General features: G+C 53.6%; 1 protein-coding gene across 1 annotated transcript; it reads right to left on the bottom strand.

Annotated features, from left to right (window-relative positions):
* Positions 1-1450: 1450 nt before the first annotated feature.
* On the bottom strand, positions 1451-19828 carry LOC123369127 (caspase recruitment domain-containing protein 8-like). Its single transcript, XM_045014488.1, has 15 exons — positions 19294-19828; positions 13698-13847; positions 12440-12502; positions 11656-11865; positions 10739-10900; positions 8201-8269; positions 7874-7936; positions 7310-7366; positions 6752-6834; positions 6346-6410; positions 5424-5647; positions 4689-4948; positions 4013-4138; positions 3516-3657; positions 1451-1959 (listed from the first exon to the last, which is right to left on the bottom strand). Exons 1-15 carry the CDS (start codon positions 19562-19564, stop codon positions 1703-1705), a joined length of 2202 nt encoding a protein of 733 aa, XP_044870423.1. The 5' UTR covers positions 19565-19828; the 3' UTR covers positions 1451-1702.
* Positions 19829-23008: the final 3180 nt, after the last annotated feature.

Here is a 23008-nt window from a genome sequence, read left to right as displayed (position 1 = left end):
ACTAGTCTACACTGGCAACACTAAAGTCCAACATCCACCTTGATTAAATTGACCTCGTTAGCACTACAAAAAGTAATATTCCCTCGTTGATATTCACCCCTTCTTCTCAACTGTTGGGAATGGGCTACATCCACCTTAATTGAATTGGCCTCGTTAGCACTGACCCCCCCCCTTTTGGGAAGGCGACTCCCATCTTTTCACGTGCTGTGTATTTATACCTGCCTACTGTATTTTTCACTCCATGCAGCTGATGAAGTGGGTTCTAGCCCACGAAAGCTTATGCCCAAATAAATGTGTTAGTCTCTGAGGTGCTGCAAGGACTCCTCCTTGTTTATACTGAAATGTGTAAACAAGGGGAAAAGACACCGGGGTGTTGATTTCGCCTAGTCAGCTGGATTTGTTAGTACAATGGGAACCGATAAGTGCAGTTAAAGTGTGACCTGGGAGCACACTGGAAGACTGTCTCAACCCCTATCTCAAGGCAAAGTCAAGCAACCAGTCGGGAGGGGCAAAGGGGGGAGGTATAAAACACTAAAAGATCAAAGAAATGTCTGTCCCTGACCGGGGCACTGCCTCACGCCTGACCCCTCCCATGGGGTGGGATGAAGACCCCCACACTCAAAATGGAGCATGCCCCTAAGTTGTAAGGGGTGGGATTATGGGCCTGCATTGCAGGTAAATTGGGGCCTGCTAAGGAGGAGGAGGTGGGAATTGGGGAACAGGAATGGGGACACAGGCAAAGCTCTGCGGTGTCAGAGCCGGGAAGGGGGACACGGGGTAAACGCTCTGCGGTGTCAGAGCTGGGAACGGAACAGCGGGAAACAGACTCTGCCGGCGTGTGGAGCTCGGGATACGCTTGTTTGGAACTAACCCCACTAAGCGTCGCATTGTCTGCGCTTTGGACTTCTGGTCTTTTGCTGCTTGCTGCCTGTGACAAGAACCAGGGAAGTGGGAGGGTTGAGGGAGAGCCCTCTAACACCTTCCCTCAGTTCAAAGGGCTTCTCTTCCAGATGTGCTTCCGGGGTTTGAGATGGGGACGGGGGAGAGGCCATGTGATGATGTCACTTCCCCATGTTTATACTTTCTTCCAGCTTGATGGAGAGATCTGTGCTGTGACGTGGGGCTCAGGCAGTCCCCATTGGCCAAGCAGTCTCCATTACATTTACATACCTGCCTTCTCAGAGAAGTCTCTGGAATAGTGGGTTGGATGTTGACGAGCCATTAATCGCCCATCTGGCTATGGATGGCTACTCCTTCGTTATAAGTGAAAGGGTGGTTGTGGGTGTGCCCAACCTCACCACACATTTCAGTAACACATTCAGCAATACTTCATAACTTCCCATACAATGATAGCACACACAATCCAACAGGCTATTAATGTTCAGCAGAACAAGACTTTTAAAATGATACCTCACAAGGCATCCTCTGTACAAAACTTATAATAATTCCATGACTGTGGTGAATAGAGGGGTTCCAGGGTGCTGCTTTTGAGGTACAAAGTGTCACAGCCAGGAAAGGTTTTAAGGAAGCAGAATGGATTACCCAGCTGGGGACACTGGGTTTCACCCACCATGGGCAGATTAGTGCAGAATTGTCAAGGAGGAGGGTCTTGCACCTTCCTCTGAAGTAGCTGGTACTGGCCCCTGTCACAGACAGGACACTGAGATAGATGGGCCCCTGGTGTGAGCCAGGGCAGCCAGTCTTACGGCCCCTTAAGCTCTTGGATGAGGAATTTCTGCTTGGCCTCCAGCACCTGGTAGAGCTGGTCCTTGCAGGCCCGGTTCCAACTCGGGAGCAGGTCGAAGAGCTTCCGCATTTTCTCCGGGTCCGTTCTCTCGGCTCGGATGCTCTGGTACTGCTCGTCGTCCAGCACGGTGCTGTACAGTTTATCCAGCACGCCGTCCACCTGGCGCACCCGCTGGATCAGCTGCTCTCGGTGCTGGTCGATGAAATGTTCTTCTGAGGGGAGAGAGAGAGAGAAGAGAATTGCTATTTCTCAGCATGCCGTGGAACAGTCAGACCTTCCGTTTCTCTAGGGCCTAATGGATTCCAAGCTTTGTACAAGATTTACAGGCTTCCGATTCAAGCATCCCATCACTCATTGCCACGGATTGCTCCCCCAGCCATGAATTGCAGCTACCTCTGGGGTGGAGCACAGCAGCAGTGCTACAAAGGGATTGCTCACTGAGCACTGAAATGCACCTGTCTCTGGGGTGGGACATGGCAGCTATTTAGTAACAGTAGTGCACAAGGATCACCCGTGAAGTGCTGAATTCCAGCTGCCTCTGGAGTGGGGAAGGACAGAGAACAGGGACTAGAATCGATCTTGCAGGTGAGTGCCTGAAATACCGTGTTATTGAGTCTTTCCCATGATCTCTCTTTGGCCCAATGACTATTCAAGTATTTTATAGACAATGGAACAGCTTCAACCGGAGAGACTAAGGGCTTCCTCAGAATAGACTGTAGCTTGGTGCTTAGGGTGCCCCGCTGGGATGTTGGAGACCCAGGTTCAAATTCTTCCTCCAGAGCACAGATTTTAACCAAGGTCTCCCCATCCCAGGTGAGTGCTGTAACACTAGGTATAAGGGCTTAGAGCCCCGCCCCTAGCTTGTGAAGCCAGCCCTGCATTTCCTTTGCTTTATTAAAAAGAGCTGAAATCAAAACGTTTCAATTTCAGGTCAAACGAAACATTTAATTCGACCCGATATGAATTCTACCCCCACCCGGCCAGGTTTTCAGAGCTGCCAAAGCAAACAAACAAATCCATTATTCATGATCCAAAGCAATCTTGCAACTTTCCAAGGTGGAGAGTCCCCAGGCTCCAGAGATTTCAAGACAAGTCGACATGCTGGGAGGATCAATAACGTGGACACCAAATGATCACAAAGGGTCGCAGGGGCTTTCACAAGCATTTTGTGCCCAGAAGTGCTGGGATTGGAGAGCAGGTTTTGCGGCTCAGTGAATCCCTACTAACCTGTCTGCATTTGGGCAGATGAAACACAGACCCTCACGTCTTCTGGAAGAGAGAAGGGAAGGGGAGTCAGGGGGCTGGAGCCAAAGGGTTTTGATTAATGCTGCTGCTGGTGGTGGTAACATCCTAGTGGGGACTGTTCGAGCTGATTGGTTAAAGTCACATTGTAGTTAATGTTTTTGTTGCCACCATGTTGCAGCAAAACATCCATCCATCGCTAGCCCCTAGGGTGCTGGTTTATTTAGCTAGCTACTTCTCCGGATCCTCATATGCTGATCTGGCTAATCTAACTAATCCTATTTCACTGGCTGCTGGTCCATCTATTCATCTGTCTATCCATCTCCATCCACAACTATCCAGCCCTCCATCTCCATATTCACCACTCCATGCATCCATCCACCCACCCACAGGCACTTACCCATCCACCCCCAGATACACCCATTCATGCCTCCATCTGTACATTCACCATTCCATCTCTCCACCCATTGTCCCCCATCCCCCCCGCACACACTTCTGTCCCCATCTCCTGCTGGGCTGAGCCTACCTGGTCTCACCAAGGCCTTCCAGATCGGTTCCCCTTCTATCTTTTCCAGCAGGCTGAGCTGCAGCCCCTCCTGCATGTCCCGGGTGTAGATCTCCAGGTACGGCTGCTCCAGCTTGGGGCCCAGATAGCAGAACTCCAGCTCCTGATGGGAAGGGAAGATGGTCCATTAGGAATGACCCTGCCTGAGCCAGCAAACCCTCCCGAGCTTCCCCATACACTTCATTTCCTGCAGCGCAGTGAGGGCGCGCCATGCTGGGGCATCAGGTCAGCATTGGTTGTGAGGGGAGAGCGCCCCCTACTGAGCCTTTCCCTGCTCCCTACAGCACAGTGCCCCCCAGTGCCACCGTGACGTACTGAGGTAAAAAATGGCTGTGAGGGGACAGTGCCCCCTACTGAGCCCCTGCCCTGCTCCCTGCAGCACAGCGCCCCCTAGGGCAACATTGGGACCGAACAGAGTAAGGACTTGAGGGGCTGGTGATTTTAAGCCTGTCACTCACCTCAGGTATCACCTCAAGCTGGGATGAGCTGGACACCACACAACAGGAGCCAAATTTCAAGGGCTTGGTCCTGGAAGGCTTGTGCACACGCACCGAGGGGCATTTGGACTCATGGTCACTAACGGCCTGTAGGGCACAAGCAGAGCCATGGCTGGGGGATACAGGCAGAGCGCTGTGTACAGGTTTCTGCCATCAGGGTCCTGCTTCCCCTGGCCTTCCCGCACAGCCGCCCCCAACGCGAGGGAAAGGTTGGCTTGTGTTAAGGCACTGGGCTGGGACCCAGGGGAGCCGGGTTCAGCCCTTGGCTCTTCCACAGACTCCCTGTGTGGCCTTGGGCTAATCTCTCTGGGCCTCAGTTTTCCATCTGTGAAATGGGATGAATAATCCTCCATTGGTCTATTTAGATTGTTAACTGCTTGGGGCAGCGACTGTCTCCCTTGATGGGTCAGTGCAGTGCCTGGCACAAGGAAGGCCCAGATCTGGGTTAGGGTCTGTGCAGCATCTGGCACAATGGGGGCCCCTGATCTGGGTCGGGGTCTATGCAGCGTCTGGCACAATGGATTTCCTCTGCTGCTCTGTGGGCAGTGCCTGCATGCCCTGCTATCTGCTTTCCCACACTCTAGGTTGACTGGTGGCTCTGGCTCCCCCCGGGTGTGTGCGGGCGGTTCCCGGTTACCTGTCTCAGGGAGCGGTCGTTGGGGATCAGGTAGAGGTGCAGGGTTGTGTTCGCAGCCCTGAGTGCCCGGTAGAGCAGTGCCAGGGAGTGGACTTTTGCCTGGCATTTTGACTGTATTTTCCTCCAGAGCACGCCCAGAGGGGAGAAGCTGGGGTTCTGCAGCACGGCGTGGAACGGCCTCACCCTTGTTGGCTCCTCCAGGGTCATTTCCCCGTCAACGAAATGGGCGATTCGCATCCGGGAGGCATCGACCTCTCTCCCTGTGGGTGGATTATACAGCAAACAAAGGTGAAGCGTGGATAGGTAAGCAGAGTGGCCAGGTGGGAGCTAGGACTCCTGGGTTCTGTCCCTGGCCCTGAGAGGGGAGTGGGATCTGATGTGTTGGAGAAGTGAAGGCTGGGACCCAGGACTCCTGGGTTCTGTCCCTGGGAGAGGAGCACAGGCTGGTGGGTGAGAGCAGGAGCTGGAGGCCAGGATTATGAAGATCAGGAGACGCGCTATGATTAGGGCTGTTTCAGGCTGTGATGTAGCTAAAACCCTGATTGGTCTAAGATTACAACTCACAGTGTCACCGTGGGTCCGACTCAGGAGACGGTGGTTATGGGTCAGTGTGAGTCTGGGTTCAGTGGCTGGGTTTCTAGGGTTACCATTCCCACGGTGATTGCAAGCACACCGGCACCTGGGATTGCCATTACCACGCACAGTTATTGCTACATTGATTATTTCCAGCCATACCCGCGAGGCACAGGAAGTGCGGGAGGTGAACGGCTGCCACGGGCCCGGCCGGTTCCACCTGGATGTTGAACAAAGGACCGGCCACCATCCATTGCTGCTTCTCAGATGCTTTTAGATGTCGATCCCAGGAGTCATATTCGTACTGGATGGTCACAGCTGCCCTCACTTCGAACCCCAGTTCGGTTTCAGAGCAAAGGAAGGAGCCTGCCCCCGGGAGGTGAACCCTGCACAGTGCAGGGAGAAAAGGGTTAAACAGCACTGGCTAGAACCATCTCACGTCCTTTTCCAACTGACCCCAGGTGCCCTCACATTTATCCCCTTAACTCTGCCTCCAGCTCAGGCCTGTGCTTCGATATCAGGGTTACTCTGTAACCAACAACTGAAGTTAGGTGACAATGAGAGCACTTGGCCCTTCTGAGACCTGTCCCTCCGAGGAGCGAAGGAGAGTCAGGCTAAATGAGTGGATTCATTATGCTCCTCCATGACCTCCCTGTCACGTATGGGAACACTGTGTCCCCATTTGGGGAAACTGAGGCACAAGAGGAGCAGTGACTCATCCTAGGTCTCTCAGTGAGGAAGTGACAAAGTTGAGATTAGAACCCACGTCTCCTCAGTCCCAGCTCCCCTGCTCTGACCCACTTAACCCCCACTCCCCTCTCGCTGCTGGGGCTAGAACCCAGGAGTCCTGATTCCCATCTGCTGCCCCTCAGCTCTGACCCAGTAGACCCCACTCCCTTCCTAGAGCTCTCAAGACTCCTGGTTCATTCACCCCCTGCTCTGCTCTACCCATCCACACAAGCATCTCTTTACATGGAGCCCACCCCTATGGGACGCTGCGCATTCCCTGTGATAGGAGCTGACCTGTGCTCCCAGACACTGCTGCGGAGAGGGGTGACACCGAACTCCCAGGCCCAGCTCTCACCTGTATGTCTCCTGCTTCCCATCTGGGCCCCGAACAGTCTCAGGGTGTATTTCTTCTGGAAGATCCTAGAACACAGGAACCGGCGTTAACTCAGCCTCACTGGGGATTTCCCACTGCAGAGCCCTTTGCAACCTGGGCAGCTGTGGCCGAGTGTTCAGCTGGGGGCTGTTTCTGTGGCCTGGGACCCTGGCAGAGTGGCTGGCAGGGGGGACTCTGTGTTCAGCTGGATTCCAGCCCCACAGTCAGTCATTCCCCAAGGGTGTTTCCCAAGTGGCCGAGATGCCCCAGCCCTGAGCACTGGTGAAATACTCAGAGGTACTGCTGAGGGCAGGGAGAGAAAGAGAGAAGGGAAGAGGTGGTAGATGGACAGACAGACAAGGATCTGAGTGATCCCACAATTCTTTACCTCCTCTCTGGGGCACAAGTCACATTTGTCCTGTCCCCAGGGGTCCCTGCTGGGATCCTCGCTTGGGCTGGTGTCTCCTGCAGCTGAGAGAGGGAAAGGCGCTTTCACATCTCACATTCTCCCAGTGTTGAATAAGGAGCCCCTATCCCCTGTGTAAAGCAATGGGACCTGGGCATTTCCATCAGCAAACTCCCCTGCGGATGGGTCTGTTCTGTGTGTCTGCCCGGCCCTGCCGCTGCCGCTCTGCGTAGAGTGCGGGGCTCGCAAGGCCCGTGGGGAGGGCTCTACGCTGGGTCAGAGGGTGGGGTGGGAAAGACGGGGTCAGGGAGGGGGATCAGGGCATAAAGGGGAGAGGACCGGGAAGGATGTGGGGGAGAGGAGACCCCAGAGCGATCCTGCAGACAGCAGAGATTAAACCTGATGCAGGTGCTGGGGGCAGAGAGAAGGTCTGATCAGGGGACGGTCAGAGCCACAAGTGGACATTTGGTTTCTCTCTGCTCCACCAGAAGTGAGGCCCTTCAGACCACCCGCCACCTGGTCCATTTCACCCTCACTCACCGGCAGCCCCAGCCGCAGCCCCAGCAGAGAGAAGCAGGGTCTGTTCGCAGATGATCCCTGGGGAGGGATGAATTTTAATAATGTCAATAATGTTGTCATCATCTATTTCCAAGGCCTCTTCCATCCCCAACTGCTTTCCAGGGATACATGTGCAGCCACCTCTGGGCTGGGACACAGTAGCTGTGTAACTGCCTCACAGCAACGCTGCACAGAGGTAGCATCTCCAGTGCTGAAGCACAGCCACCTCTGGTGGGTGAGAGCTGCACAACATCGTCGCACAGGGAACGTTCACTGAGCAGTGAAATGCAGCTGCTTCTGGGGTGGGGCACAGCAGCTTGCTAACAGCCGCACGGTGACACTGGGGGTTAGGGGCCGGCAGTGAAGGAGACTCCTGAACCTACTGGACTCAGTGGCTGTGCACATGCCTAGTTGCTTGTACAGAATTATGGTTGCCAGGAATACGGTGGCCCCAGTGGCCCTGGGAGGGCAGAAGAACCTCTGGATGTGATGGGCCAGTGCGTAGGGTAGAAGCTGAAAAGCAGAGCTATGATCGGTGCCGCCCACCTTCAGCTTCAGCTGTCCCTGCCGCAGAACTAGGGGGGGTCTCATCCTCTTCATCGAAAAATCCTGCGGGGCAAAACAGAGGGAAAGGGCCAAAATGCTGAAAAAATTAAGCCACATTCTGACCTCAGTGACCGTGGTGTAAATCTGGAGCGACCCCACTGGTGTCAATGGAGTCAGGGCTGGATTCTGATCTCGCTGACCCCAGCTTCCCTTAGGGGAAAGTCCAGCAAGGCTGCGGTGAGACACAGCCCCCGGCGCTGTCATTGGCCACCCTGCAGCGAGTTCCCACTGGGCCCGTTCCATCCCTCTGGGCAACGCCGGACTCACCTGCTAATGCCAATGCTGGGGTTTCATCAAAGATTAAAGCACAAAACTCTGTCTCGTAACTTCCACGTCCTGTGGATGAGAGAGACCAGTAGTACTTGGCTGTTCATCAGTAGATCGCAACGACTTCACTGCTTAGCTTGCCAGCCCTTTGGGGGTGGGACTGTCTTTTTGTTCTGCGTCCATACAGCACCTAGCACAGAGGGATTCTGGGCCAGGACTAGGGCTCCAAGGAGCCAGGATAATACCAATAACAAAGTACATCAGAAGAGCTCAGGGGGGAAAATGACAGAAATGGATCAATCCCCCCCCCTCCCTTTTTCTTCATGAAATTAATAGAGAGCAGGTTTAAAACAAACAAAAGGAAGTATTTTTTTCACACAACACACAGTCAACCTGTGGAACTCCTTGCCAGAGGATGTCGTGAAGGCCAAGACTATAAAAAGATTTAAAAAAGAACTAGATAAGTTCATGGAGGACAGGTCCATCAATGGCTATTAGCCGGGATGGGCAGGGAGGGTGTCCCTAGCCTGTTAGCCAGAGGCTGGGAATGGGTGACAGGGGATGGATCACTTGATGATTACGTGATGCTCATTCCTTCTGAGGCACCTGGCATTGGCCGCTGTTGGTAGACAGGATACTGGGCTAGATGGACCTTTGATCTGACCCACTATGGCCATTCCTATGATCTTGTGTTCATTCAAACTCAAAATGTTGTTGAACTTTGACACATTTTATCCAGCAGGACTTTTAGTGCTGACCATGACCCTGACACCAGTTGTTTGGTTGAAAACCAGAAAAAAGCTATAATGGCAAGAGCTTTTCTGATGCAACGTTTTTCTGTCGAGTGATGCCCGTTCATTGGAACTGAAATTGTGCAGATTTTGGCACCTTTTTAGAAGGAGGATGTGGAGGAAGAGGCTGAGGTCTGAGTTTCAAGCAAAATGGAAGGTTTGCAAAAATTTCCATTAAGGGAGGTTTGGCGAAAGATTTTGGATTTGGTTCCGATTTGGAACGGAAATCAAGGGTCAACCTCATGCAGAATTTCACAAAATGGACATTCCCATTTCCAGCTGGTTCTAATGATGGCTTTAAAAAATTCTTCCATTTTTTCTGGTCAAAATGCCAAGTAAATTTTTAAATCCAAATTTTGAACTCTGGAAAAATTCCGACCGAGCTTCAGTTGAGTGATTAAAGCCGCGGCTCTCAACATTTTGAGACTTCTGTACCCCTTTCAGGAGTCTGATTTGTCTTGTGTACCCCCAAGTCTCACCTCCCTTAAAAACTACATCAGACATAAAAATACAAAAGTGTCAGCCACTATTCCTGAAAAATTGCTGACTTTCTCATTTTTACCATATGATTATCAAATACATCAGCTGGGGGATCCTTCCTGGCCCTTGCGGGCAACCAGCTGAAGTCCAAAAGCATGAGATTGGATTCAAGTCAGTGTCTTACTGTGGAGGTAATTGGCTGGGACAATGAGGTCAGCCGCCCAGGGCGTATGGGGGGACTATGACTGGGTGGGAGAGAGGCAAACGGCCAATCAGAGCAGAGGAAAGAATATCCAGGGTTGACCATGTAGCAGGCAGATGCCACTGACATGGGGCACTGGTGGTGACCAGGCTTGGGAGCAACTGCGGCTATATGTGAAGGGATGTGATGTTATCTGATTGAAATATGAACTGGGGACATTGGTTTTAAGAACCACTTATCCCTATACGGAGTGCTGCTGGTGGTGATACAGGGAACTGGAATATCTGAGGGAATTGCTCCTCTAACTTCTTGATAGCCAGTGCGGTGAGACAGAAGTTCTTTTTGTGGGTGCTGGTTGGGTGTATCTTATAAGTGGAGGACCACCAGTCTTGGGCTGGGCCTGCCCTGTTTCTTGGCAGTTCGTCCTGAATTGGATACTCTCAGCAATGTCCCCACTAGAGCACATCTGTTTACTGGGGGTCATTCCTGTCTTCAGAGCAGGCTCCTCAGCTGAGCCCGGCCCCTCCATCTGCTCCCAGGATGGGAGGGGGAATCTATGCCTTTAAAGGGGAGCCCTCCAGAGCCCATTTGGCTGCAGGGACCTTGTGCCCCAGACATAGGCGCTGACTCAGTGGGTGCTCTGGGGCTGGCTCACCCATGGAAAAAAAATAGTGGGTGCGTAACACACCCACCAACCAGCTCTGCCCGCTCCCTCCCTGCGCCTCCTGTCCGCCACTGATCAGCTGGACCAGAGGAGATCCCGCTGCCTGTCATGGGCTGATGGCTGGAGAGGTGGGGAGTTCACTGATCTGGAGGCCCTGTGCCTAGCTGGGTCACTCTGAAAGCAGAGGGAGAAGAGGAGGTGGCATAGTTGTCTGTGAGGTGGTGTCCAGCCCTCGGGGATCCACCCCCCTTTGTCACCGCTTCACCCACGGATGCAGTCACAAGACACCCAGCTCACGCCCCTGGGGATCTGGGGCAAGAATGGGGCAGACTCAAGGGCCCAGCTTGTCTGGTATCCCACCCAGGGGAGCTCCCTGCCCAGTAACTGCTTTCCCAACACACCTGACCTCCCACCGAGTGCCTCCAGCTGAAGGGGAGCAGGTTTCTTTTTCTTCCCTGTCATCTGTGTGACTTTTCCCACGGCCCCAGGTCTCTCTGACATGCTGGTATAAATAGACTCCTCCTGCGGGTGCTGCACAGTGCTCTGGGAGCCTTGGGGCAAGGCTGCTTCCACCGCAGGGTTCAGGCAGAGAAAGAGAGAGAGAGAAAAGCATCAAAGAATGGGCCCATCTAGCCCGGCCTCCCGACTCCTCCCTACTGCCCTGGATCAGACCCCTGGGCCCATCCAGCCCCCTGCATCAGAGCAATGGGCCCATCTCGCCTGGTTGCCCCTGCCAAGACCCAGCGAGTCCCACCCTGGGATGCTCACTGCCCAGATGCTGCTTTTCCAGCACAGCCTCCAACCAGCCCTAGAGCTCTTTCCACGACGTCCACCCCTGCGTGTCGTCTTCCAGGCCACCAGCCGCAGCCGGCGGGGACATCCCCATGCGCTGTTATAATGGGCCATCCCCCTCCTCCCCGTCATTCTCCTCCGCCTGGGGACTAGCCCCACCGCTCTGGTTGTACAAGGGGTCCAGGTCTGTAGCTGGGTCCCGAGAGAATGAACGCATCAAGCAATAATCCCTTCTAGACCGGTATCCCTCTCCCTGCCCTCCCAGATTAGACCAGCGGGCCCATCTAGCTCAGTCTGCCATCTCCTGACCCCCAAACTTCCTGCTGTCCTCATTTGGAGAGGGGCATGATGGATGCTTAGAAGACACACAGCAATGCCACACGGCACCAAAATGCAGCCTCCTCTGGGGTGGGGCACAGCAGCTGGCTAACAGCCGCCCAGTGACAGGGCACCGATAGGAGTTTGGGACAGGAAGTGAATGAGAATCCTGAGCCAGGAAAACAGTGCCCTGGCCAGCTGCACTCACTGCCTGGGGCGGCCTGACGCTGCTTCCCCTTCTTGCCCGTCAGCTTCCTGAGCCACTGCGGAGGTGTAGGTAGAGTCATGCTGGGGAAGATGCTCTTCATCCTCACTCTGCGTCCTGAAAATCTGCTCCTCGCGGGCACCACCAACCCCATATCCCGCAGCACGTTGGTGTTAGAGGGCTGTGAGGCAGGGCCCTGTTCCCTTATGGGGTCTGGAGGGAGACATAGACGGAGCGCGTCACACACCCCGCCCAGTACCTTCCCCCAGCCCCCGACTAATGGCTCACCTAGCCTGGGTTCCCACCCCGCCTCTGCTGCCCCAGATCAGACCCCTCGGCCCATGTAGTCCAATATCCCTCCCCCCTTTTTTTGCTGTCTTGATTCGGTGGGGTGTGATGACTGTTTAGAAGCCACGCAGCAAAGCCACACAGCATTGAAATGCACCTGCCTCCAAGGTGGGGCAGCTAGTTAACAGCCTCACAGCAATGGTGCACAGGGATCGCTCACCTGCTACTGAAATGCAGCCACCTCTGGGGTGGGGCACGGCAGCTGGCTAACTGCTGCACAGTGACCGTGCACAGCTTGGCGTTTGGGACAGGATGTGAACGAGAAGCCTGAATCAAGTCGATTTTAGGCTGTACGTAGGCGTAGTTACTTGTACAGAGTTGTGGGTGCCGGGAGTAAGGTGGCCCTGTTAGTACCGTGAAGGCAGACACACTTTTTGCTGCCATGGGTCAGTGTGTAGGTGAGGCAGACAGAAGCAGGGCTATCGTCAGCACTACCCACCTCCTGCCGCCTCTGTCCCTGTACTAGACTTGGGGGTGGATCGAGTCTCTTCACTGAAGGATCCTGAGAAGAAAAACAACAAGCCACTGAATATCTACTGAAAAATGGGAGCCAAATTGTGATAGCAGTGACCCTGATGTAAAACCGGAGTGAATCCACTTTCAGCAATTGCGTCAGGGTTGGATTCTGAGCTTGATGACCTCGGGGTAACTCTGGAAGGATCTGGTCCCAAGCAGGCAGGGCCAGGTGATCATTGCCTGGTCTAGGGTTACCATACGTCCGTATTTTCCTGGACATGTCCGGCTTTTTGGTTCTTAAATCGCCGTCCGGGAGGAATTTTTAAATATCTAAAAACGTCCGGGATTTTGACATTATTATTTTTCCCCCAAGAAGAGTTGATCATTCAAGAACAAGAGCGAATGTTGACCACATGAGAAAGAAAGTGAATGCTGATCACTCGCGCGAGTGCCGGCTTTTTCCCTCTAGCTCCCAGCACTTGCACCGCCAAACAGCTGTTTTGCGGGGCTGGGAGGGAGCGAGGAGGCGGGGAATGCGGCGTGCTCAGGGAAGGAGGCGGGGTCAAGGTGGGGATTTGGAGAAGGGGTCCAATGGGGCAGGGAGGGGGCGGAGTTTGGGGCGGGGACTTTGGGGAAGGGGTTGGAATGGGGGTGGGGCCGGAGGCCCCCGTGGAGTGTCCTCCGTTTTGAATGTTCAGATATGTAACCCTGGCCTGGTCCTCACCCCCTTTCCCAGGCGCTGCTGCAGGGCAGCCTGTGTCTCTCTCCCTGGCCCACGGGGGAGCATCCCCCCACCAGCGCCTCCCTCTGGTTCCCCACAGCTAACTGATTGGCGCCATCGGCTAGGTCATCTAGGCACTGATGCGGTCGCCTACAGGCATCACTTTACAGCCGGTCAGGAATTTTTCCATGAGACCCTTTTTTCCCAGTGACAATAAAGCCTTGTTTGTTAGTAATGAGAACTGCCAGGTTTTCCGGTTCGAACTGTCTCTCCATTTCCAAATCTTAGCTAATTAGACTTTCGAAAAAAGGAGGTGGGGCCCACCCACTCGAAGAGCAAGAGGAATCCAAACCAACCTGAAATGTCCCGAGGGACCTGAATGGAAAAAGTGTTTGGTTTTTCACTCTGCAGACATTTTTGAGATTTTGCTGTCTCATCCCAATGGGGACGGGAAAACTTACTCGACGGCTTGAAAATCTCCAGGGGATGGGAAAACCGTGGCCTGGCCAGCTGCACTCACCGCCTGGGGAGGCCTGATGCTGCTTCCCCTTCTTTCTTGTCAGCTTCCTGAGCCACTGTGGGGGCAGAGGCAGGCGGGGGAAGGATTTTGCCTTGTCCAACTCAAACTCTGAAAGACTCTGCATCAGCAGCTCATCGAGGACCTCAGAGCCTACAAAGAGTCCAAGAAGGTGTGTGTCATACACAGGGCCTAGTACCTGCCCCCCATGCACCCTGAGGCCTGATTGGCCCCCTAATTAATGGGCCCATCTAGCCTGGGTTCCTGCTCCCTCCCTGCTGCTCCAGATCAGAGCCATAGGCTCATGTAGCGTAGTATCCAACCCCGCCCCCTCCCACACACACTTCCTGCTGTCTTGATTTGGTTGGGTGTGACAGCCACTTAGCAGAGACACAGTGATGCTAAACAGCATTCGAATGTCGCTATCGCTGAGGTGAGGCTGCTGGTTAACAGCCACACAGCAACGGTGCACATGAATCACTCATCTTATGTTAGCAACAAGAAGGTGGTCAAGGAAAGTGTGGACCCCTTATTGATCGAGGGAGGCAACCTAGTGACAGAGGATGTGGAAAAAGCTAATGGGCTCAATGCTTTTTTTGCCTCTGTCTTCACAAACAAGGTCAGCTCCCAGACTGCTGCACTGGGCAGCACAGTATGGGGAGAAGGTGACCAGCCCTCTGTGGAGAAAGAAGTAGTTCGGGACTATTTAGAAAAACTGGACGAGCACAAGTCCATGGGGCCGGATGCGCTGCATCCAAGGGTGCTAAAGCAGTTGGCGGATGTGATTGCAGAGCCATTGGCCATTATCTTTGAAAACGTATGGTGATCAGGGGATGTCCTGGATGACTGGAAAAAAGGCTAATGCAGTGCCCATCTTTAAAAAAGGGAAGAAGGAGGATCCGGGGAACTACAGGCCAGTCAGCCTCACCTCAGTCCCTGGAAAAAATCATGGAGCAGGTCCTCAAGGAATCAATTCTGAAGCACTTAGAGGAGAGGAAAGTGATCAGGAACAGCCAGCATGGATTCACCAAGGGCAAGTCATGCCTGACCAACTGAATTGCCTTCTATGATGAGATAACTGGCTCTGTGGATGAGGGGAAAGCAGTGGATGTGTTATTCCTTGACTTTAGCAAAGTTTTGATACGGTCTCCCAAAGTATTCTTGCCAGCAAGTTAAAAAAGTATAGGCTGGATGAATGGACTATAAGGTGGATAGAAAGCTGTCTAGATCGTCAGGCTCAATGGGTAGTGATCAATGGCTCCATGTCTAGTTGGCAGCCGTTTCAAGTGGAGTGCCCCAAGAGTCGGTCCTGGGGATGGTTTTGTTCAATATCTTCATTAATGATCTGGAGGTTGGCGTGAACTGTACCCTCAGCAAGTTTGCAGATGACACTAAACTGGGAGGGGTGGTAGATATGCTGGAGGGTAGGGATAGGATACAGAGGGACCTAGACAAATTAGAGGATTGGGCCAAAAGAAACCTGATGAGGTTCAACAAGGACAAGTGCAGAGTCCTGCACTTAGGACGGAAGAATCCCATGCACTGCTACAGACTAGGGACCGAATGGCTAGGCAGCAGTTCTGCAGAAAAGGACCTAGGGGTTACAGTGGATGAGAAGCTGGATATGAGTCAACAGTGTGCCCTTGTTGCCAAGAAGGCTAATGGCATTTTGGGCTGTATAAGTAGGGGCATTGCCAGCAGATGGAGGGATGTGATCATTCCCCTCTATTCAACATTGGTGAGGCCTCATCTGGAGTACTGTATCCAGTTTTGGGCCCCACACTACAAGAAGGATGTGGAAAAATTAGAAAGAGTTCAGGGGAGGGCAACAAAAATGATTAGGGGGCTGGAGCACATGACTTATGAGGAGAGGCTGAGGGAACTGGGATTGTTTAGTCTGCAGAAGAGACGAATGAGGGGAGATTTGATTGCTGCTTTCAACTACCTGAAAGGGGGTTCCAAAGAGGATGGATCTAGACTGTTCTCAGTGGTAGTAGATGACAGAACAAGGAGCAATGGTCTCAAGTTGCAGGGGAGGAGGTCTAGGTTGGATATTAGAAAACACTATTTCACTAGGAGGGTGGTGAAGCACTGGAATGGGTTACGTAGGGAGGTGGTGGAATCTCCTTCCTTAGAGGTTTTTAAGGTCAGGCTTGACAAAGCCCTGGCTGGGGTGATTTAGCTGGGGATTGGTCCTGCTTTGGGCAGGGGGTTGGACTAGAAGACCTCCTGAGGTCCCTTCCAACCCTGATATTCTATGATTCTATGATCTGCTGTTGAAATGCAACCACCTCTGGCATGGGGTGCGGCAGCTGACTAACAGCTGCACAGTGATAATGCACAGAGCAAAGTTTGGGACAGGATGTGAGCGAGAATCTTGAATCAAGTAGATTTTAGGCTGTACATGGGCCTAGTTACTTGTAGAGCGTGTGGCTGCCAGGAGTAGCACTGGGAAGGGGGACACATTTTTGCTGCAGTAGGCCAGTGCGTATGTTAGACGGAGAAAAGCAGAACTCCCCTGCGGTCACTGTGTGTGCAGCAGAGCTAGGGGTGGATTCAGCTTCCACCTATCAATCCTGAAAAGAAAAACAAAATGCGACTGACATTCTAAGCTCAGAGACCCCTGGTGCAAATCTGGAGTGAGCCTCCTGATGCCAATGGAGACAAGACTGACCTGGATTCTGATCTCAGTCACCACAGTGTAAATCTGCTGAGTGGAGGTTGCAGAGGGTGATGGTGGGGATAGTGGTGTAGAGAAGAGGTTGCATTGGGCAGGTGGGTGGGTTGTGGTGGGCAGAGTGCAGGTGATGGGGAGGGTTGCAGTAGGCAGAGTGCAGGTCACTCTGGGGTGATGGGGAGTGTGGGGCAAACTGGACGTTGTATGGCGTCACACAGACCTGGTGGGATGTTGTGATGACTGGAATATTGCTCTAGAGGGGTTTAGCTTGTTCAGGAAGGCTGGGCAGAGAAAAAAGAATGACAGGGTTCCATTGTACATCAAGAGTGTATACACTTGTTGTGAAATCCAGAAGGAAGCGAGAGGTAGAGCAGCTGAAAGTCTCTGGGTCAAGATAAAAGGGGTACAAAGTAGAGGTGATGTAGGGGGTCTTCTATAGACCCCCAAATTAGGAGTACGGGGTGGATGAGGCATTTCCAGAACAAATAACAGAAATACCCAAAATACAGGACCTGGTAGTCATGGGAGACTTGAACTCTCCAGCCAGCTGTTGGAAAAGTAATACAGGAAAACACAAGCTGTTCAATAAGTTCTTGGCATGTATCGGGGAAACTTTTTGATTCAGAAAGTGGAGGAAGAAACCAGGGAGACAGCCGTTAGAGACTTGATTCTGTCCAACCAGGAGGAATTGGTTGTGAATCTGAAGGTGGAAGGCAATTTGGGTGAAAGTGGCCGTGAAAGGATAGATTTCACAATCCTAAAAAAAGGAAGGAACGAGAGCAGCAGAATGAGGACAATGGACTTCAAAAAAGCCGACCAACAAACTCAGAGAACTGGTAGGTGAGGTCCCTGGGAAGAAAAGCTAAGGGAAAAAGGAGTCCAGGAGAGCTGTCAGCTTCTTAAGGAGACCGTATTAAAGGCACAACTATCACGATGAAAAGAAGAGAGAGGAAGAACAACAACAGACCATTATGGCTTCAGGAGGAGGACTTGAATGACCTGAAAATCAAAGAGGAATCTCACAGAAAGGAGACACATGGACGAATTGCTACAGAGGAGCACAAGGATGTAGGGAAACAATCAGAAAAGCTAAGGCACAAAATGAGTCACACCTGGCAAGGGACATAAAAGGCAGAAAGATGAGGTTCTTAAGAAAGACGAAGGAAAGTGTAGGTCCTCCAGTCCGTGGGGAAGGAGAACTCATAGTGGATGGCATAAAAAAGGGTGAGGTGTTTAATGTCTATTTTGCTTCAGTTTTCACTAAGAGGTTAATGGTGACCAGATACTTAACACAATTAATATTAACAGCCAGAGGAAATGACCGCAAGCCCAAATAGGGAAGGAAGCACTTAAAGAATAGCTAGATAAGTTTCAGGTTTTCAAGTTAACAAGGCCTGATGAAATTCACCCTAGGGTACTTCAGGAACCAGCTGAAGCAATCTTGGGACCATCAGCAATTATCTTTGAGATGCCCTGGAGGACAGGTAAGGTTCAAGAGGACCGGAAAAGGCCCATCGCAATACCTGCCTTTAAAAAGAGGCGCAAAGGGGACCTGGGAAATTATAGAACTGTGATACCTAGAAAGAGACTGGAGCAAATTATTAAACAATTGGTTTATAAGCACCTAGAGGAGAACAAGGTTATAAGGACTAGCCAGCAGGGATTTGTCAAGAACAAATCATGACAACCCAACCAAACTTCCTTCTTTAACAATATTACTGACCTAAACAGCTGTGGGGGAAGCAGGCAGCCATGATATATTTTGTTTTTAGTACATCGTTTGATAAGGTCCACATAACATTCTCATAAGTGAACTAGGGCTAGATGAAACTACTATAAAGTGAATGCACAACTGGTTGAAAGACCGTACTCAAAGAATAGTTATGAATGGTTCGCTGTAAAACTGGTAGAATGTATGTAGCAGGGTCCCACAGGGGTCTCTCCTGGGTCCTGTTCACTATTTTCATTAATGATTTGGATGATGGAGTGGAGAGGATGCTTAGAAAATTTGCAGATGACCTCAAGCTGGGAGAGGTTGCACTTGCAAGCATTTTGGAGCATGGGATTAGAATTCAGAAGGGCCTTAACAAATTGGTCTGAAAGCAATAAGATGAAATTCAATGAAGACAAGTGCAAAGAAGTACACTTTGCAGGGAAAAGTCAAATGCACAACTACAAAATGGGGAATAACTGGCTTGGGTGTAGTACTGCTGGAAAGGATCTGGCTGTTATAGTGGGTCACAAATTGAATACGAGTCAACTCTGTGATGCAGCTGTGAAAAAGGCTAATATTCTGGGGTGTATTAACAGGAGTGCTGTGCGTAAGACATGGAAGGTAACTGGCCTGCTCTACCTAGCACTGAGGAGGTCTCAGCTGGAGCACTGTGTCCAGTTCTGGGTGCCCACCTTAGGAAAGATTAGGACAAATTGGAGAGAGTGCATGGGAGAGCAACAAAAATGATCAGGTATCAGAGGGGTAGCCGGGTTAGTCTGGATCTGTAGAAGCAGCAAAGTATCCTGTGGCACCTTATAGACTAACAGACGTTTTGCGGCATGAGCTTTCGTGGGTGAATACCCACTTCTTCGGATGCAAGAAGAAGAAGTGGGTATTCACCCACGAACGCTCATGCTGCAAAACGTCTGTTAGTCTATAAGGTGCCACAGGATTCTTTGCTGCTTTTAAAAATGATCAAAGGTTTAGAAAACTTGACCTACAAAGAAAAATTTAAAAAATGGGGCATGAGAAAAGAAGAGTGAGGGGGACCTGATTACAGTCTTCAGAGATGTTACGGGCTTTTATAAGGAGGACAGAGATCAATTGTCTGTGTCCACCAAAGACAGGACAAGACGTAATGGGCTTAATCTGCTGCAAGAGGCACTGGGGAGCCACTGGGTCAGGTCTCTTCCTGCCTGGTAACTCACCAGCTGCGCTTGAGACATCCGTGGCCGCTTGTTCTGCACTGCATACAGCCTGTGCTAGTAAAGCCAGCTGCAACCCGTACTCCTCCCCGTAGTAGCTGAGCAGCAGCTCGGCCAGGGCCTCCGGATCGGCTCTCTCCAGCAGGGCCTGGGGGATGCGCTGGTATCCCTCCTTCAGTGCTATTTCGCTCAGCTTCTCTTTCCATCTCTGGAGCTCGTCCTTCCCCAGCCCTGCCAGGGTCTGCAACAGACGGTGTCTCCCCGTCCCCTCCATGCCGTCTGCCGCCCCCTGGGAGGGCAGCGGAGCCAAGCAGAGAAAGAATCAGGAAGCTGCACCAGGCAGTGCTGGAAGCGATTGCTCCACTTTAACCGACCCCATTGCCACAGACCTCTGCTCCTCCGGCCTGTTCCGCTCTCTGCTCCCCACAGTGCAGCCTGATGGCTCTGCTCTGCTCCCGCCAGCCCCTCCTCCTGCCACCAGCTGGAGAGGAAGATCGCAGCCCCCTTTGCACATGCCTGATGCAGCTTGGCCAGAAGTTAGGGCCAGTGATGAGCTGCCAATTTTTTAACAACCGGTTCCCTCCTCCCTCCAAAATTTTAACAACGGGTTCCCTCCTTCCCCCCACCCCTCCGGGGGGGGGGTCATGCCCCATCCAACCCCTCATGTTCCTTGACACACACACTCCGAGACCCCTGACCCATCCCCCCCTTCCCTGTCCCCTGACTGCCCCTTGCCGCCCCACCCAACCCCTCCTCTCATTCTCAATGGCCCCCCAGAACCCCTACCCCATACAACTACCCCTTCTCTCTGTCCCTGAGTGCCCCCACCACCTCATCCAACCCTGCTCTTTCCTGTCTGCCCCCCCAGGACCCTTGCCCCCATTCAATCCCCCTGTTCCCTGCCCTCTGACCCCCCCACCCCCAAACTCCCCTACCCTCTCTCCAACACCCCCTCCCTGCCCCCTTACTGCGCTGCCTGGACGTGGCTGGGCCGGGACAGGAGTCGCGCGGCCGGAGCCGGAGGATGCGGCGGGAGCCCAGCGGCCGGAGCCAGGTGGCTGGCCGGGTGGAGCCAGGGAGGGCTGTGGCCAGAGCTGGAGCCGGGCAGCCGGGGCCGCCGCCACGCCCAGACCCGCGCTGCCGGAGCCCGGCCCCCTGGCAAAACAGCAGGGGCGGCTGGAGCCACGGGGCCAGGCCGGGCTGGAGGTGGGGGGCCGTGTCCAGAGCCGAGCATCCCGGTAGGTGGGGGCACGGCAGGGCCGGGGGAGGTTGCGGCCGGAGCCGGGCGGCCGGGGAGGGGTTCGGGGGGGGTTGGGGACGCGGGGCCGTGCCGCAGCCGGTGAGGGTCGGGCGGGGACCCGGGGACGGGGGGGGGGGCCGGGCAGGGTCGCGGCCGGGAACGCGGGGCCGGGAACGCGGGGGGGGGGGCGCGGCCAGGGAGGGTCGGGCGGGGACCCGGGGAGGGTGCGGCCGGAGCCGGGCGGCCGGGGAGGGGTTCGGGGGGAGTCGGGGACGCGGGGCCGGGGAGGGTCGCGGCCGGGGACGGGGGGGGGACGCGGGGCCGTGCCGCAGCCGGTGAGGGTCGGGCGGGGACCCGGGGACGGGGGGGGCCAGGCAGGGTCGCGGCCGGGGAGGCGGGGCCGGGAACGCGGGGAGGGGGACGCGGCCAGGGAGGGTCGGGCGGGGACCCGGGGGGCCGGGGGGCCGGGCAGGGTCGCGGCCGGGGAGGCGGGGACGGGCCGCGGCCAGGGACCGGCCGGGGCACACGCCCCGCCCCCTAGTTTCCTACCTCAGCGTTGTCTTCCTGGGCCGGGGAAGCCTGCTTGCTTCTCAGCCCTCCCAGGCTTCCCGCGCGAACAGCTGATTTGCGGGAAGCCGTGGGGGAGGAGAAGCAAGGAGGAGCTTCATGGCAGGAGGTGGAGGCAGAATTTGCAACGGTTCGCGCGAACCGTTTGCTAAAATTAGACGCCGGACAGAGAACTTTAGCATCCAGTTCTCTGTCCGGCGTCTAATTTTAGCAAACGGTTCGTGTGAACCGTTGCGAACCGTCTGCAGCTCACCCCTGGTTAGGGCTCTCCTCTGTCCATGCTGCCTGCCAGTGGCTACAGCAGCTTAAACCAGCACGAGGAACCGATCCAGTGATCCTAAAGGGAAAGCAGATTTAGGACAGGATTCAATTACGCCGGGTTCAATAAGCCCCGAATCCTGCTGTGACTCCATTAACATCAGTGAGGTTACTCTGGATTTATACTGGGGTCACTGAGGTCTGACTCCAGCTCTGACTCCATTGGCATCTGTGGGGCCACTCCAGATTTACACTGGAGGCTGCACAGTCACATAAGAAGGAAAAATTCTTACCCTGAACAGCAATAGACAAAGGATTATCGTCTCCAGTGTACAGGTGGGGAAACTGAGGCATCCGGAAATTCCCACGTGCTAAGTGGGCTGGTTCTGGGATACTGAGAAGATGACCCCCAGCTCTGGTATTTCCACCATCTTTGGTGGATCCGGTCTGCTGAGGCAGTGGATTTAGCTACTGCAAGGGTGAAGATTGTCTGTGCAGGAGGCGGGGCCTTTTCAGGCCCCAGACGGTGGAACTCACTGCCCCTGGAATGAATTGCTAGCACACACCCCACTGCTGTCCAGCCCTAGTGCATAGTGAACAAACTCCTGCAGTCTTCACTGACAATTTCACATCACTAGGGCCCTACCAAATTCACAGTCCACTTTGGTCAATCTCACGGTCATAGGATTTAAAAAATAGTAAAATTCATTATTTCAGCTATTTAAATCTGAGATTTCACGGTGTTGTAACTGTAGGGGAGGTTGTGGTGGGGGGGGGAGGTTTGCAAGGTTATTGTAAGTGGGGGTCATGGTATTGCCACCCTTACTCCTGTGCTGCTGCTGGCAGCAGCGCTGCCTTCAGAGCTGGGCAGCCGGAGAGCGGCAGCTGCTGGCTGAGATCCCAGCTCTGAAGGCAGTGCCGCTGCCAGCAACAGTGCAGAAGTGAGGGTGGCATGGTGTGGTATTGCCATTCTTACTTCTGCGCTGCTGCCTTCAGAGCTGGGGACCTGGCCAGCCGTCACCGCTCTCTGACCACCCGGCTCTGAAGGCAGCGCAGAAGTAAATATGTCAATACTGCAGCCCCCCTACAATAACCTTGTGACCCCTCCCCTCCCGCGGCAGCACGTTGATGTGTGAGTGTGGTCACGAGAGCTCTCCCAGGGCTCCTGGTAATCCACCTCCACAAGAGGAATAGCTCTGAGCACTGGGAGCCTGTCCACACTGGCACTTTGCAGCGCTCAAACTTGCTGCACTTGAGGGGGGGCTTGTGATTTTTCACACCCCTGAGCCAGCAAGTTGGAGCGCTGTAAAATATAAGTGTAGACAAGCCCCAAGTCACTGCTCACTCTTCTTTCTGATCCCCTAAACAGATTAAGCTCTTTAAGTCTCTCACTCGCAGGCACTTTCTCCAGCCATTTTTGTGGCTCGTCTTTGCACCTTCTCTGATTTTCCAACATCCTTTTGGAAATGGGACCTCCAGAACTGGACCCAGCACCCCAGCGTTGGCCTCCAGTACCACACACAGAAGTAAAACCACCTTCCCGAATTTGCTGCCTGAAGAAGAGAGAGGGTGGTCCACGTGTGACAGCTGTGGGTCACGTTGCTTCTTGAATGACTGGATACCATGGTGAAGAGGGCGGGATTAGAACATACA

The sequence above is a fragment of the Mauremys mutica genome, chromosome 4 (assembly GCF_020497125.1).
Source record: "Mauremys mutica isolate MM-2020 ecotype Southern chromosome 4, ASM2049712v1, whole genome shotgun sequence".
NCBI classification, from domain to species: domain Eukaryota; kingdom Metazoa; phylum Chordata; order Testudines; family Geoemydidae; genus Mauremys; species Mauremys mutica.
Note: the sequence above shows the minus strand (reverse complement) of the source record. Positions and strands in the feature narration are given on the sequence as shown.

Bases quoted from the DNA above. Each gene is read 5' to 3' on its own strand.
- LOC123369127 (XM_045014488.1), bottom strand. From the start codon at position 19,564: ATGGAGGGGACGGGGAGACACCGTCTGTTGCAGACCCTGGCAGGGCTG. The intron at 8,270-10,738 runs GTGTGTTGGGAA...TCTCATCCACAG, and splicing joins GGCACTCGGTGGGAGGTCAG to GACGTGGAAGTTACGAGACA. The intron at 3,658-4,012 runs GTGAGTGACAGG...CCTTCCCATCAG, and splicing joins AGCTTGAGGTGATACCTGAG to GAGCTGGAGTTCTGCTATCT.